We start from the raw sequence: 14,177 nt of genomic DNA on the forward strand, positions 1-14,177 counted from the left end.
CATTTTTATTCTTATGCAGTTTTCCTAGTGGAATCTTTACTTTTTAAAGTCATAAACCTATTGTTGTAAGCTTAAACTGGATCTCAAGAGTTTGATGCACTCTGTTTAATGCAGGCAGTGCAAAAGAAATTTTAAATGTATTATTTAAAGGCACATTAATCTTGCCACTGTAATGGTGTAATAATGCATACCATATAAGGTTTTCATAAACTCAGCTTCTAAAAGTAACATCACAGTATCTTTCTTTTTGTTCTCCAAGTCACTTCTTTGTAGAGATAGCAATTATGCATTCATCTCTGCCTCTTATAGCCTGATTCCATATTCAGCTGAGAGATAGATAGTTCTTAGTCCTTACTAACACAAGAAAAAGAATACTTCTCATCTAGAACAAAGGGAGGATAGTCAAACAAATTTATATAATAAATGTTAAAGGCCAAAATGTGTACGTTTTTCAGTTCAATTAAGCAAAACAGTTAAATACTTTTACAATGGACTGAAGATAGGTTTGTCTTTAAGTCATTATTCCTTTGTTTTCATTGCAATTGTAATAGTTCTGCCTTGGATTATTTTTTGTATTACGAAAAAATGAATTCTATTTATAAGATTAGCACCTTTAAAACAAAACTTTGTGTTTTGTTTTAAACAACCCTAACAACCCTTACTGCCAAGTGTTTTTCATTTAACTCTGCTCATTCTTTTAGGTTCTGGTTTGGTTTGTAGCAGTATTGTGAATGCATCAGGCATTCATTAGCATGAGAGTATTTTGTGGCTCTCTGAATATGCACAATGTAAATTGAGTGAATCTTTACTAAGAACTGAATCACAGAAAATGCAAGGATTTGGTAGTACTGTGAACCAGTGTGATAATTTCTTGCAATGCTCAGGAGAGTATAATGCATGAAGCAGTTCAGATAACACTTTTGTACTTATGTAGGGTTAATTACAAGTTTGGAAACCCACTGACAACCTCTGTTGTTTACCTTACTTCTTGGGATATGAAAGAGATATTTCTGAAGTAAACACATTGATAAAAGTGTTAATTAAGAAATGTTTCTACCAAGCTGCCTTTTTCACTTCAGTTTAGGCACAAAGTCCAGGAAGTTCCTATTCTCATTTCTCAATATTAGACACTTTACTGAATTTTATGTTGCTTAATAACTGTGGTAACTTAATAACTGTAGTACTGTGGCCTTCAACAAATATTCAGTCAAGCCTTTTAACCCCTTCTATTTCTAACCAAAAATCCTTACACTTTTGCAGGTTGGGATTGAGCATCCATCACAGAACTGCTTTAGAGGGGCTAACACAGAGCAGTCTGTCTGGGTGGCTCCAGTGTAAGGCAGCTCCAAACCCCTGTTCCTGTGGCAGGTGTCTAAAGCAGAAAAACCTCCTGCTTACCACTGTCTGGGACTGCTGTATTTTAGGTGTTCATGCTGTCTCTATCAGTTAAGGCAGAAATGAAGATATGTATGTCCCCCTAAAAGTAGCATTACAGTTCTGTATGTATGTTCCTCCTTTTGGAAAAAAGAGAAGAGGAAAGGAACCTTTTTTTACTCAGAAGGAGTAACCACACTGAACTCCCACTTCTTCCAGCCCAGTATTCTGGTGCCAGTACCTCTGAAGAAGTTTGAGAGGCTGAAGAAGTTTAGCCTCTCAAAGCTGTTACCTGCATTCATCTACTTGACTCAGTGTTTGCAATTCATCTATAAAATCAGTCTGGAATATCACAGATGAACATAAAATTCCTTTAGAATCATGGAAATGTTGGAAGGGACTAATTGTGAAAAATCTGCGAGTCCAAACAAGAAATCCCAGTTCTTTACCAAATATGCCACTATTATCAGCATAAATGCTTATTTAAGAATGCAACAAAAGCGATCATGGTATAGACTTTGCTTGGTATTTTGACTCCAAACAGTAGCCCTCAGCAGAAGTGAATAGTAAAACCAGTAAAAGCATAAATCTACTCTAATATTCTCCTAACCTCAAACTATTTTAATTAATATTTAAATTGATTAAATAAATTTTGTTATATAAAACATAATCTTTCTATAAATTAGTAACATATAAATTAAAAATAATCTAGGAATTTTATGATGTCTCTTTTATAATGCCCACTTAATCTGTGTTCTAAGAACTGTTCAGGCTCCCCTTGAATCCCTGTAAAGTTCTTGCAACCAGGGCATTCTCCATCAAGGATTTGTAGGTGTCACCACCATTGCTCATTTTGAAACTGTGCTCTTACTAATGTCATTTGATGGTCCATAGCTCTTAGTACAAAAAGACAAGTGTGCAAAATCAGTTCTTATCCCTATCCACTCTTTTTATGTCGTGTATGACTTCATAAGCCTCTGTCTTCTCATTAAGAAGGTTGCAGAACATTTCCAATCAGACCCTCCAGAGCTTTTGATCATACCTGTCCTCCTCTAAATATATTATGGATCTAGTATGCCCTTTTTCAATTGAGACATCCAGAGTTGTTTATCTTACTCAAGATGTTGGTGAACTGTGGATTTTTACAGAGGCATAAAGTTACCCACTTTGTTTTCTTTCTTTACTTGTTTTCTTAACTTGTCACCTTCTTTAATTCTTTATTAACCAGTCCATGAAGACTTTCCAAGATGTCATTTAGCTTAGCATGGCAGTTTTCCCAGTGTTTACAAACAGAAGTAAAGAAGAGTCACTTTCTCAGTCATCCTTAAATGTACTCTGTACCTTTAGTTTCTCCTGTGAGTTATTGAAACATGCATTGTATTGCCAGAAGAGTATTTGTATTTTCTTCAAGGTGGGAAAAGTCCTTTGTTGAGTTATGGGGTTTTTGTAAAGCAGTATGTTAATGTTTGTAGTCCTTCTCAGGATATAACATGATATAGATACAATGCATATATGGAATGATATAAATACAATGCATGTATTTAGACAAATCTGCCTTTTGGCTTCCTTTTTCAAATTTTCTGGATCTCAGTCTTTTACATCTTTGATAAATTAAGTAGCAAATGATCATGTTGGCAAAGGGAAGACATTATAAAACATGCTTTGAGGACAGTCTAATGTGAGATTCAGTTGGAGATAAATCACTTGGTCTTATCAAATCTTTGCCCAAAGTTTTGGGATCTACCATTTCCTAGCATGACAGAATTGCAATTCTGTCATAGTGTGGTCTCTTGAGATGATCCAGATTACATCTATTCCTGAAAAAAGTCATTGTAGAACCATTGTTTTTCAGAGAGTGTCTCCTGATGCAGAGTAGATGTTAGCTGCTGTCCTTCTCCAGCCCTCTTTAAATCAGATCATGTAAAAGTATAGCACATAATTAGAATTTTTCTCCATATAATCTCAGCAGTCAGCCATTGAACCTCTAGATCTTCTTATTTTTCCCTGTGACATTCAAACTTCTCTGAGTGCAGAGCTACCTTGTAGTATTTGTTCCTTGAAATTATTAAATCCAATGGAAAGGCTAACAAGTGGAAATTAGAAACTTCAACGTGCTTTTCCTATGAACTGAAAATCATTTGGAAACTGATTTTTCAGTTTCCAAAAAAGGGATTAAAGGGCAAATATATTTAGATGACAACTACACCTACAGATTAATGAAATTTGTAAAGATTTGTAAAATTCAAATAAAGCATACTTTTAAGCAATCACTGCTTTCAACAGTGTTTGCCCCAATAGATTTAAATTCTTTCAACAAGAATTCTAGAGCTTCCCAAGAATTATTTCATAGTTCTTTTTCAAAAATTATAACCCAAGCTATATGCTCTTCTGCCTCATTTTTTTCTGATCAGGACTCTGAAGCTGTAGAACAAAGACCAGCCAAAACCTGTGCTCCTTTATAGAACAGTCTAACAGTATCCTTGGGGAAGAACTCTAAAAGCAAGTTTTTATTCAAAGTACCACAGCTGTCTGCCAGAAGTGATAAATCTCATTGATGAGAGTGCAGAATCAATTATAAAAGCAATTTAACCAACAAAATAATTAATTTCTTTTTCACTCTTAATACTTATTTATACTGTTTTAGCATCATATAATTTCTTAGCAGACCTTATACATTCATCTTCATTTACTAGATAGGCTATTATAAAGATATTCAGTTCTTTAAGAAAATTGTAAATTTCTGAAAGGTAAATCATAAACACAGCATCCAAGTATAACACAAATGTCAGTGATTTCTTGAAAATAAGTCAGAAGAGGTCACTGTTAGAAGTATTTCTATATGATTCTGTAGCCACTGGTGAAAGATTATTAGTCCCGAGTAACTCTATCATTTGTGCTTTGTGCAAACTCTGAAGTTACAGGTTATGAGTGTTATGTACCATACAGGTGCACCATGAATAGTTTTTCACACAGAATGATTCTCATTTGTTAAATTTGGAAATGTACTTTCTCCTGGCCTTAATTTTCATGTAGTTCTTCATATTCTAAATGACAGCTGAAGGCAAGCAGAAATAGCGAGTAATTGATTTAACAACCTAAGACAAGTACAGGGAAGTAGAAGAGTTTGTCTTAGTGCTTGATGTGACCTGAGAGAGCTTCTTTAGACTGTTTTTTTCTAACCAGTACCTCAGCACCTTGGGCCAGCAAAATGGCCTTTAAGCCTGAATGAACATGACTTTTTTTTTTTTTCCTCAGTGCAAAGCTCCAGTATTTCATCTTTTCAAACTGTTTTACAGCACTCAGAGCAGAATTATATTGACAAGGTTAGAATTCATCTCCTAGAGGAGAATACTATGCTCCTGTTAAGTGCTAATATAACATTTATGTGTAGCTACCTTAATAACAGCCCTGGCCAGCCTAATGAAAGTACTGAAAGCAAACAGTACTCTGTGAGATTTTATTATGACTGAAGTGATTGCAATTTGAGACAAATTGTCCCTATTTCTGTTACCATATCAAAACCAGAAATGCTAAAGCAATTGCTACATATTTGGGATAGAATTGCACTCCACTATCGTTAATATAGATGTAAGTGCATTTTTCATGTAAACAGCTCACATGGGTCAAGAATCAAAGATATTCTGTGCAAAATTCTTGTCAATAACTTTGTGAGTGAATTTTGAAATAAAGTGCCTGGAACATGTCATTATTTCTTCCACTCAAAGTTGAGAGCAAGTGGTTGAAAATTGAGCTTGTGAATTGAAGGTACTGCGAGTTATATGGCCTTATCGACTTCAGACAAAATTACAGGTTTGCCTTCTTATTATTTTTCCTTTCAGAGGTCAGACAATGGACAATATTAACAGTACATACTGGAATGTAAGCAAACTAGTATAAATATAAAAAGGTATTATCTGTGTACAGAAAACTAATATTAAAAATTGCTAATATACTGTCTCTTCATAAAAATTGAGGGAAAAGTAAGGAAAAAAGTAATCCACTGGTCAAAAAATTTCAGGTGCTCGGGTATTTGAAAGCTATTTAAAACCATCAGAAGGAAAGGAACTCAGTTACTCAGATGTAGCTGACCAAATTAGCTAATTAGACATGCTGGTTGATGTGAAAACAATTTAAATATATGTTCTTAATGAGGTCTGCTATTTAAAAAACACATTCTATCTTCTAAGAGGGTTTGGTCAGAGTAATTCTGCTGTTTAGAACTATCTGAATTATATTTTTGCTGTATCTGAACTGAATCTTTCGTACTCCAATTTTTCAAATAAAACTTAAATAATTTGCTGATTCATTTCTGTAGATTTGGTAGTTCCTACCATTTTTTATTCCTCAAAAACCTTTGGTACAAACAAAAGTCAACATATGCAAAAAGAGTTCTCTTGACTGCAGAATGCGTGCAAAATAAGTTATGATCAGCTTTTTTTTTTTTTTTTTTTTTTTTTGTAGTACAGGCATAGTAATGGTTTGACATTGCAAAAATGAGGAGATACTGTCAGATAACTCATGATTGCTCAAGATGACTTTTCAATAAGGAAAGTTGAGGGGGGAAAGCAGTTTCCATGAAATAACTGTACTGCATATACTTTTTAATATTTTAACTGAATATGAGCAACATTGTTTTCTACAGCTCTGTAATATGGACAATATTTTGTTTATCTTTTAGGCTGAAGATTCAGAGATGTATCATGATGAAACTGCAGTATGTGGGTTGCTTGCTGTGGTTGTAATATCTCACCTACCCAGAGATGCTGCCATTGAATGGCATGTTGTTGCAGTAGTTGATGATCCACTCCAAAGAAAACATTTTGCAATGAAGATGTTGTCAGAGGGCTTCCAAATTGAGTGTGAATCTGTGGAGTCTAGTTCTGCATCTTGTGCATCAATCTCGGTACGCCTGAGCTTGATTTCCTCATCTACTTCTCACTGTGATTTAGATGGACCTCTTCATGACTTAGTTGCTATGTTTAAACAAGCTGTTGACAAACTTCCAGAAGACTGCAGTGCCAGTCCTTTGTCCTTCAGAGCTTTCTTCAAGGAGCAAGTCTTTGATGCTGAAACACTGCAAAAAGGTAAGACTCACCATGACAGGAACCAGGTTAACACAAAGCATAAAATACATCTTGTTTACTTCTACATCAAATTTCATTAGAAAAGAAAAAAATTTAGAGGAGTGTTTCAAGGATAGGTGTCCAAGAAGGCCAGTGGCGTCCTGGCCTGTATATCAGCATTAGTATGGCAAACAGGACCAGGACAGTGATTTTCTCCCTGTACTCAGCACTGGTGAGGCCACACCTCAAGTCCTGTGTTCAGTTTTGGGGCCCTCAATACAAATGAGACATTGAAGTGCTGGAGCATGTCTAGAGAAGGACAACAGAGCTGGTGAAGGATCTAGAGAGCAAGTTATATGAGGACAGGCTGAGGGAGCTGGGGGGTTTTAGCCTGGAGAAAAACAAGTGTCGCCCTGATTTTGTAAGACTTTGTTAAGCTTTTTGATGTTTGCATTCTTTTAACAAACTTTCTCACACACAGTTCTGTAAATAACCTATGTTTTGCATTCTTTCATGGATGTGAAGAGAATTGATGGACCCTTGGTCTGTCCAGTGGCATTGGAGAGGTGGCACTGTCACCCTCCAATCCACTGTCACCTTTGCAAAACTATAAATGTTAGAGTCAGAAAATAAAGTTCCTCTTCTTCTTCCTTTTTGTTCCCCTCGAGAGCAGCAGTGTCTGTGTCATCATTTCGTGTCTTATCACAACAAACAAGCTCAGAGGAGACCCTAGCAGCCTCTACAACTGCCTGAAAGGAGCTTTTAACAAGGTGGGGGCTGAGCTCTTCTGCCAAGTAACAAGTGACGGAACAAGAGGAAAGAGCCTCAAGTTGCACTAAGAGAGGCTGAGCTTAAATATTAGGAATAATTTCTTTACCAAAAGGGTTATCAAGCATTGGAACAGGCTGCCCAGAGAAGTGGTGGAGTCACCATCTCTGGAGGTATTTGAAGGATGTGTAGTAGACTTGATGCTTAGTGGTAGACCTGCCAGTGTTAGATTTACAGCTGGACTCAATGATCTCGGAAGACTTTTCCAACTGAAATAATTCTGCAGTTCTACAATTACGATACTTTTTTTTTTTCCTAGAGGCATGTTTCTCATATTGAAAGGCTCTGTTCTTGAGCTTCCTGAAGTCCAAACAGGATGAAATCCTGGATTACTTTTGTTCTAATCTCACATCTGCTTTTGAGTAGGAGGTTGGATTATACAATCTTGCTATAATCTGAGTTATCCTGTGATTCCATGCAAGAGAAATCCAGCCACCTTAGAATTCAGTGTAGGGAGAAATAATCTTTTGCTTTAAAGTGTTTGAACAGTTGGGCATTTGCTAGCCTCTTTTTGTCACAGTGTAGAACCATGTTCAAATAACCAATTCCTGTCTTCTAGCTGGAACTCTTGTAAGAATGAATAATGAAATACTAGCATTTTAAAATAAGGATATGGTGTTGTATCCTCTGGAATAGAGGGCATCTGGTTTTGAACATGGGTTGATGTCTAACTAACTTATTTAAATAGAACTTGCTATCCAAACAAATTTGTTGGATTTTTTCCCCAGTGTTTACTTTCTCATAATCTGATTCTCTTACCAAGTAGGGAGAACACAGAGCAATAAATGTAATATTACAACTACAACTTATTTCTTATGTTGTAGATCTGCATTTTGGGCTATGCTCTATTTGGGACAACTAACATTTTGCAAGAGCATAAAAGCTTATTCTGTCTATCAGACCTACAAAACTGGTAGACCATACTTGTATGGAAATCAGTAAGAACTTTGTTCAATTTGAGAAGAAACAAAATCAGATCCTTAGTCTATATTTATCTCAAACATGCATGCACTTTAAAAATCCTTGTAGACCACAACTGATCCATATTAATTAGCTGACATAAATGTTAGCCCTCAAATATTCTACTGCCCTATTTTTTTTTCTTAACCTGCAGCAGTTTTTGAAGAAAATTCAACTTGACATTGTTTAATAGATTTAAAGTACAGGAATTGAAAGCTATAAAAATGTGGCATAGGATAAGCATATTTAATCCAGAAAGCAAGGAATGAACATATAGTCTGACAGAATGTTGTTGTTTTTACTACATCTTGTTTAAGAGCTAAAAGGAAACCTGATAAAACATGTTTCTGGCATGGGATTAACATTACTGTTTCGCCTACTTTCTTTCTGGTATTACTCAGACCATAGAATAATTACTTTCAAACAAATTTCATTTGCTTTATAAAATATATTTCTCAATATATTGTATTAATTGCAAGCATAAAAATTTGATTCAGTTCCATTCATTTTATACTACCAATAGCATAGACATTGAAAGATTTGTGTGATTGTCATATATTCATTCTTGTTGTGTTCAGATCTCTGCACTGTCATAATAATTCCTGTCATTATACCAATTTTATCATTATCCCCACTGATAAGAAATACATGATTGCAAATCTGTAGAATACATTAAATTTACAAGGAACACTAATTCACTGATGAAGAATTTAAATTTTTTTTTTTTTTGAAAAATTTCTAGGAAGTTCATGCAGTGGAAGAATAATTGTGATATATATTCAAAAAGAATTCTCAAATTAAAGCAGTTGTTGCTGAAGTATGTCATGCTGATAATTTCTATCTGATAGAAGACATATATATATATATATATATATATATACACACACACACACACAAACATTTTTCTGGTTCAAAATCAGAAATCTAATTATTAATATATTGTTAAGACACAGGACATATTCAAGTGTACTGGTACTATGTGTTCTTGGAGCTTTGTAAGACATGCAGTCTGCACTGAAGCATCATCAGCTTTTAAAACAATGCAGCATATTAGTGAACGATGTCCTTGACTGTCTTTTGCACTAGTAGTATAATTCTACTTCTCATAATTTAAAATATACTCACAAAAATATATTAACTGTCAGTTTAAAATGTTGTGTGAGGTGTCCAATTTGTTCCCATTAATTTCAGTATCCCATTGACAGTGTCCATAAGCAAGATGACATAAGTCTGTGTTTTATCTTCTCTGTTATTACTGGCAGTCTTTAATTTTGAGAGGCAAGACTACTGTAACTCTGTGTGTCCTTTAGTGTGTTTCCCAGTTTTAATATTCCAGAGATAGTATCATGTCTTTCTTTTGAATCCCAAGATATTTTAACCTTTCTATAAGACCAGATCAAGGTATTAGAGGTTGTTAAGTTCTGATAACAATAGCTCCTTCCATTTTCCAATCTAGCTTTTTGAGTTTATTCCTGTTCCTTCAATAGCTCCTTCCAGTTTATTCCTGTTTTCCTCTTGAGCCTGTCCTGTTGTAGAATGCATGTATCTGAATGGGGCAGATCCCAAGAGGGAACAGTACTGGTTTTACAGTAGCAGTGGCTGTGTCTTGTCAGCTCTAAGCATGGCCAAAACTTGCTCATACCTTTTTCTGCAGACTTGTCCTAAGATACTATGAGTATTTGGATGTCTCAGTGGTGATTTCTACTACCTCCAAAGGTTACTTTCTGTTGCAGAGTAGGTCTAGGTGGGTAACAGAATTTACTTCTGCCTTTCATACATAGAATACCATTTTACTGGGACAGAGGATAAAGCAGGAAATTACTGATCTTCATTTGTAAATCTACAGACCTTGTACACAGACTTTTAAAAAATTTTGTTTCCTTGATGTGGCTGCCAGAAAGCAAATTATAGTGAGAGACCAGTTTTTCAATTGCCATTTATTAATTCAGCTCAGGTAGTAGAGGTTGCTAACCATCTGTATGAGCATCCTTTAGTGACACGTTTGATCTCTGACTTGTGTTAGACATTGTTAATCCCACAAGTAGATCTGTCCTTTTGGGTCTTCATCTACCAGCAGATGCATTTTCTGCTGAAGAAAAATAATATTAATAATGTAGCAGGGAATAATAGACACTTTTCTTCAAATATTTTTAATGTGAAACACATAAGACATGTATCTGCAATAGAAAAAGTAGAAATTATGATGCTCAGCAATCAGGAAAGATGGTTAAAGAGATAGTTGTTACAGTTTAGTAGTTTTCAGGAGGACTTCCATCATGTCATAAGATTAGTAAATAGTCTTCAATAACTCTTGTAAAATCATGAATTGAAATGTAATGTCTTATCTAGCAAAAGCACAGAAAAAAATAAAGGTATTGGAGTGAAAGGAGCAAGTACTGCCACAGGCCTTCTCAAATGAGGCTCTGATTAGATAATGCATGGGGTTTTGCTATAAAGAAGTTGTCATTTATTTAAAATTGTCCAAATAAATATTAGAAATATGTTGTTACCTGACACAGTAAGATGAGAACCAGGAATATAACTACTCGGCATATTGTAACAGGTTATTGGAAATTATTACAGACGGTGTTACGGATGTCAAAAGAAGCTAAAGGTTTGTAATGCAAATTGGAGACAGATAGCTTTCTGTCATCCTAAGACCAGATGTGAAGTTTTATTGAACAAAGTGTAGTACTGATGGTGAACTTCTCAGAGGCAATCCCTCATAACATGCAAGAGCATTATGGGCACCATGCTGAGACCACAGAACGTATTAGAAGTAGGAGGATTAGATTAAGCTGACATATATACTTAGTAAGATGCTGTTAAGCCTTTAGAAGTCTTTAACATAAATTTGACTATTTCTTTCTTATTCTCATTCAAATGTGCATTAATATAAACGTGTCAGGATGATTTGCTATACCATGCAGTTGACTAGATTATAGTTCCATATAGGAATGATGAATGTTTATAAGTCATCACATTATGATTTAACAACTCTTGTTCACAAGATGTATGCAAAATATTTTTGAATATTTATTTGGGAATAGAGCACATCCTGCTTTCACCAGACACCATATTACACAATGCCTTTTTAATACTAAAATAAAAATGGACTGGGAATGTAAAAAGGCAAAAAAGACCAGGAAGAGACCGTCTGGTAAGAACATTAAAATCAATACATAATTAGTGTTTAAAATGGCTCTGCTCTGTAAATGTGTATGTATAAGAGGCCCTTGGTACTTATGAGTTTATCAAGTTTCAACAACACCCTGTATTTTTTAAAAAATTTAATATGGGCTGAGTATAATTCAGCTCAACTTTAAAAAAAATCTTATTTGTAATGGGACTTTTTCTTCTGTTGCAAGAGAAGCCCCGGTGGTTAGGCATTCATTTAGAGTCCTTGCAATGACAGAGTAACACCCTGACGCATGTACAGCATACAACTTTGAAACTAACAATTTTCCATCTGGCAAGATTTATTCTATTTGATAAAACATGGCATTATCAACACATTTTCCAGATGTTTTCCAAAACATTTCCAGTACAGAGAGAATGCATTATGTAGTGTAAATCTGAGAGAGGAGGAAGACGATCAATTGAAGATACCAAGATGCATTTTTACAATAATGAATGTCAGTGTTCATTGAAGTTTAATTTTTTTTTAGCAACGTACTTTAAATTCACGCCAGAAATTTATTTCAACTTAACTTTCTTGATGGATATGCCATTATACAATGGGAAAAAAACTCCCCGTGGGGACAGCTGGAATCTGAACCTTCACACATTTGTATGTAGGTCTACACATTCTCATGTGAGTAGTTGGTATTTACTCAGCAATTGTGGAGAACTACTCACGTGAGTAGAAACTAAGCAGACATTAAGAACTCTTTACTGAATAACAGTGAAGCAGGTAAATAAATACTTTTAAAATCAAATTACAGTCACTAGCTCAAGCTTTGCAGGCTCTAACTAAAATGAAGTATTTGTTGTGACTAACATATATAATTTGGCTGAAGAAAAGTGGTTTTAAATGTCATTATGCTGTCTGAAATGGACTGTAAAATTTAGGCTTGGTTTTCTATTGAATTCTATTAATTTATTCTCAATGGAAAATGCGAGAAGAATTGTGAATCTGAAAGAGGAAAATTTCAATTTTAATTTCTTTGGTTTCCTGCTAATAAAATATAATTACCAGGTATAATAGTTCAAGCAGAAAAAAAAAAGTTATATTAGTACTTTGGGAAATTAATCAGCTTATAATATACTGAAGCAATTAGAAAACAGTGATTTGTGAGTATGTTTGAAATGACATTTTAAAAGGATGAAAGTAACTAAAATTGGTCTTGAGCCACAGAGGTGGCAATCTTGCTATTGCTACCCAAACTATCCAGTCAAGAGAAGGATTTATTAAATAGCTGTTAAAATGCTGAAATTTTTAACTTTTTCTATTTTTTTAGGTTGTGCTGGCATTGTATATGCTGCAAGTCAATATATACATATTTTTAGCAAAATATCTCATATGAAACTATAGGAAAGGATTTTTTTTTTGTTTGCTATCCAAGACATGGGAAATTGTTTTAATAGTAATGTTGTCTCTCAACCGAATTTGGATAAAGTGATTTATGCCTGTGAGGCAGCTTAAAGTATATTAGATCTTGCTTTAGGCTTTCTGTCCTTTAGGCTGGGAAATGTATTTTTTAAGTGCACAAATGCTAAATAGAGAAAAATTCTGCCCCTCAGTGCCAAGGCCAGGGACCAGAGCCAGAACTTGCTGTTATTCAGAGTAGACTGCTTGTGACTTCTAAAGGTTATGGATTGCACAGCTGTACATAAAAAAAGCTTGACTAAAGCTTTAAATGGAAATAAATTCTTTAACCCAAGATTGATTTAGAATATAACCCTTATATCCTTGATACAGAACACTAGCAATGTATTGATAAGATTGTTTTAAAGTTATGGTGTACAGCTTCATGTGTCTTTAAGAATTTCTGCCACTAATACTTAAGATACAGTTATAGGTTACTCTATCCATCTATGTTTTCACGTTATTTTGAAGTGCTCATGACTAATTTGACTGGAGTTCAGTAGCTTTTCTAAATTAATTCATTCACTAAATGAATTATTTGTATAGACTTTAATTTTCCTCTTGAGGATTTACATCTTTCCTATAGGTGACCTGTAGGGCAGAATGGACCTGTAAGAAAACAGACATTTTGTTGAAAAATCATAGGTTATAAGGAAGAATTTCCAAAGTGATCTAACATGTTGAAAACAGATTTGCTTTCCTCACATTTGCAGTTTGGAACTGTTAGACACCAGTGATCCAGGCAATGGCTTTGCTGCTAAATGTTAGTTAATATATTAACTCCATAAATGTTGGAATTTGTTGAATTTGTTAAGCAGTAGGGTATAAAATCAAGATATTAAGAGAATAGATGTAAAGAAACTTATGGAATGAGAACTCAGTCTATTCTGTAACTAGTCAGAAGGGATAGTTTGATAATTAGCTCTACAAGGAATCAGAACAAATTATTGCCCTTCTAGAAAAATGGTATCTAAGTGTACATGGTCTGTCCATAATGCATAAATGTCTGTAAAACTGTATAAAAGTGCATGAAATTCATGAAGTATAAATGCCGTACTACAACAACAAATTTAATTTTGAGAAACTTGGTTTAGTGCTTTGTTGACAGAGAAGAGCTATAAAAGCATGACATCAGCCACACCAGATTTGTATAATCTGGTGTTTAATATGTGAGGAATATATGACCAGTCTAGCTGTCCAGAAACCATTTGTAACAAACTTACTTTTTTAGGGACACATCACAGATTACAGTTTACAATTGCGTAGGAAGTTTTTCTCTGGGACTGTTTCAACATGCCAACATTTTCTTACCAATTCTATGATTCTAAATCTATAAACATTTAAAGAACTTTGATTTCTAAGGG

General features: G+C 34.5%; 1 protein-coding gene across 1 annotated transcript in view; it reads left to right on the forward strand.

Annotated features, from left to right (window-relative positions):
• Nucleotides 1–14,177, forward strand: part of DPH6 (diphthamine biosynthesis 6) — a 191,350-nt gene that overhangs the window by 145,132 nt on the left and 32,041 nt on the right. The window contains exon 14 of the mRNA XM_041397884.1: nucleotides 6,053–6,458. Coding sequence (XP_041253818.1) covers nucleotides 6,053–6,458 — 406 coding nt within the window. The remainder of the gene's footprint in view (nucleotides 1–6,052; nucleotides 6,459–14,177) is intronic.

Source organism: Onychostruthus taczanowskii, unplaced genomic scaffold (genome assembly GCF_017590055.1).
Source record: "Onychostruthus taczanowskii isolate IOZ18803 unplaced genomic scaffold, ASM1759005v1 scaffold1, whole genome shotgun sequence".
NCBI classification, from domain to species: domain Eukaryota; kingdom Metazoa; phylum Chordata; class Aves; order Passeriformes; family Passeridae; genus Onychostruthus; species Onychostruthus taczanowskii.